The following is a 2500-nucleotide window of genomic DNA, read 5'->3' as shown; positions in this document are numbered from 1 at the left end:
ATATATGAATATAATTTTAAATATAAAAATAATTAAAATATATATTTAAAAAATCGATGATAAAATTATATATATATATAAAAAATAAATATATATAAGTATAATATATAATAAAAATTATTATATAGTATTTTATATATAATTAAATGCAAATATATTATATGTTAAAATTTTAATAAGATATATATATATAAATAATTATATATATAATAATATATAAAATTATATATAAATTTATAAGTATATATAGATATATATATAATATATATATATATAAAATTTTAGTAATATAATATAATAAAATTATAATAAGTATTGATTAATATCTATGTTTACTTAAATATATATAATAAAATATAAATATATAATATAAAATATATGTATATAAATATATATAATGAATATATAATATGAATATATATTTGAGATATATATTATTTTTTATATAATATATACCCCAAAAAGTAATATATTATATATAAAAAATTTTTTATATATTTTTAATAATATAATAATAAAATAATATATATATATATATAATAAAAATATATGATATAGATATATTTATTATAAATTAATATATATAAGAAAATTAATTATATATATAAATATATTATTATATTTAAGAATATTAATATGAATTATATTATATATATTTTAAATATATTATTAGATAATAATAGATATTTAATATATATTATATATAGAATATAGAATATATATAATATATATAGAATTATAGATAATAAATATATATAAATATAAGAAAGATAAAATATATATATAATATAATATATATAGATATAGATATATAATATATAATATAATAAATAATATAATATATAATATATAATAAAATATTAATATATATATATTATATTATATTATAAGATATATATATATACATTATTACATAAATATATTATATTATTTTAATAACATATATATATATATTATATATATATAGTATATAACATATATTATATATATATATATATAATATATAAATATAATATAAATAATGAAAATATATTAGATATATAATAATATAATAGATAAAAATATAAAATAAGATAACATAATAATAAAATAGTTTATATAATATATTATATATAATATAATTATAAAGAATAACTTTAAAAAATTTTAAAAATAAAAAAATAATATATAATAATATATATATATAATAATATAACATAAAGAAAAAGAAAAAAAGAAAGAAATTTAAGTATCATACCAAGAGATAAACAAATATAGAAGAATATAATATATATACATAGTATAATATAGATTATATGATATTATATATAGAGTATAGATATAGCATAGATATATAATATACTAGATATATATATATATATATATATATAGCATATATATATAGATATAGATAATATAGACAATAATATATACATAATATATATATATATATAGATATATATATATATACAAAGTATATAATAAATATATATAGATATAAATATATAGATACATATACATATATATATATAACATATATATATAACATATATATATATATGAATATATATATATATATATATATATATACATATATATATATATATATACATATATATATATATATATACATATATATATACATACACATATATATTATATATATATATTGTGTGTATGTGTGCGCACGTGTGAGTGCTTGCGTTCATGTATGCTTTTATGTATGAATGTATCCATTTACACAAATAGGAAATTTACTTTCTCTGGTATATTTAGAATGGGTGCTTTGCCATTCATAGAGTAATGGGAATAGTGATAATAACCACAAATGCAGTGATTCATGTTCCTTATAATCTTTCTCTTTCTGCTTTCATGTTACTACTCCTTTTTCTTCTTTATTATTATGTTTTCAGTTTGTGTAATGATATTTTTGTCAAACAGGAGTACTCAGAGGAGATTGAACGTCTGCGCCGTGACCTAATGGCCATGAGGGAAAAGAATGGAGTGTACCTGGCCAATGAGAACTACCAGGAGATGATTACAACCATGGAGATGCAGGCACAAGAAATCACAGAGAAAATCAGCCACATTCGAGCCTTGGAGGAGGAGCTAGAGAAGAAGACTGTGAGTTTGCAATTTGTAGACTGTTGAATTGTTGCTGCAATATTACGGAGAATGTTTTATTTATTTATTTATTTATTTATTTTTTTTTTTTTTTTTTTTTTTTTTTTTTTTTTTTTTTTTTTTTTTTTTTTTTTGAGAGAGAGAGAGAGAGAATGGTAAGCTAGAGGATCAATAATGGTTTTACTATTTACAGGATCTGTTTACTGAAGTATCTGGTAAGCTTGAGGAAACACAGGAAAAGCTCGATACAACCAAGACTACTCTGTCATGTACTCAGAAGCTGTTGCATGACACAGCCCAAAAGCTGGATGAGCAGAAGTAAGCATTTATAGAATTTTAAATATATAATTTAGTGTTGCTAAGAGTGTTTAGAGTTAGGTGTGTGTGTGTGTGGTGT

General features: G+C 16.2%; 1 protein-coding gene across 1 annotated transcript in view; it reads left to right on the top strand.

Annotated features, from left to right (window-relative positions):
• The window catches only part of LOC119569054 (kinesin-like protein KIF11), a gene marked incomplete at its 3' end in the record, with an annotated part of 4172 nt that overhangs the window by 1278 nt on the left and 394 nt on the right, over nt 1-2500 (top strand). The window contains exons 2-3 of the mRNA XM_037917390.1: nt 1921-2103; nt 2297-2421. Of these exons, the coding sequence (XP_037773318.1) occupies nt 1921-2103; nt 2297-2421 (308 nt within the window). The remainder of the gene's footprint in view (nt 1-1920; nt 2104-2296; nt 2422-2500) is intronic.

The sequence above is a fragment of the Penaeus monodon genome, unplaced genomic scaffold (genome assembly GCF_015228065.2).
Source record: "Penaeus monodon isolate SGIC_2016 unplaced genomic scaffold, NSTDA_Pmon_1 PmonScaffold_12256, whole genome shotgun sequence".
NCBI lineage: Eukaryota > Metazoa > Arthropoda > Malacostraca > Decapoda > Penaeidae > Penaeus > Penaeus monodon.
This window is presented reverse-complemented; position numbering and strand designations above follow the sequence as displayed.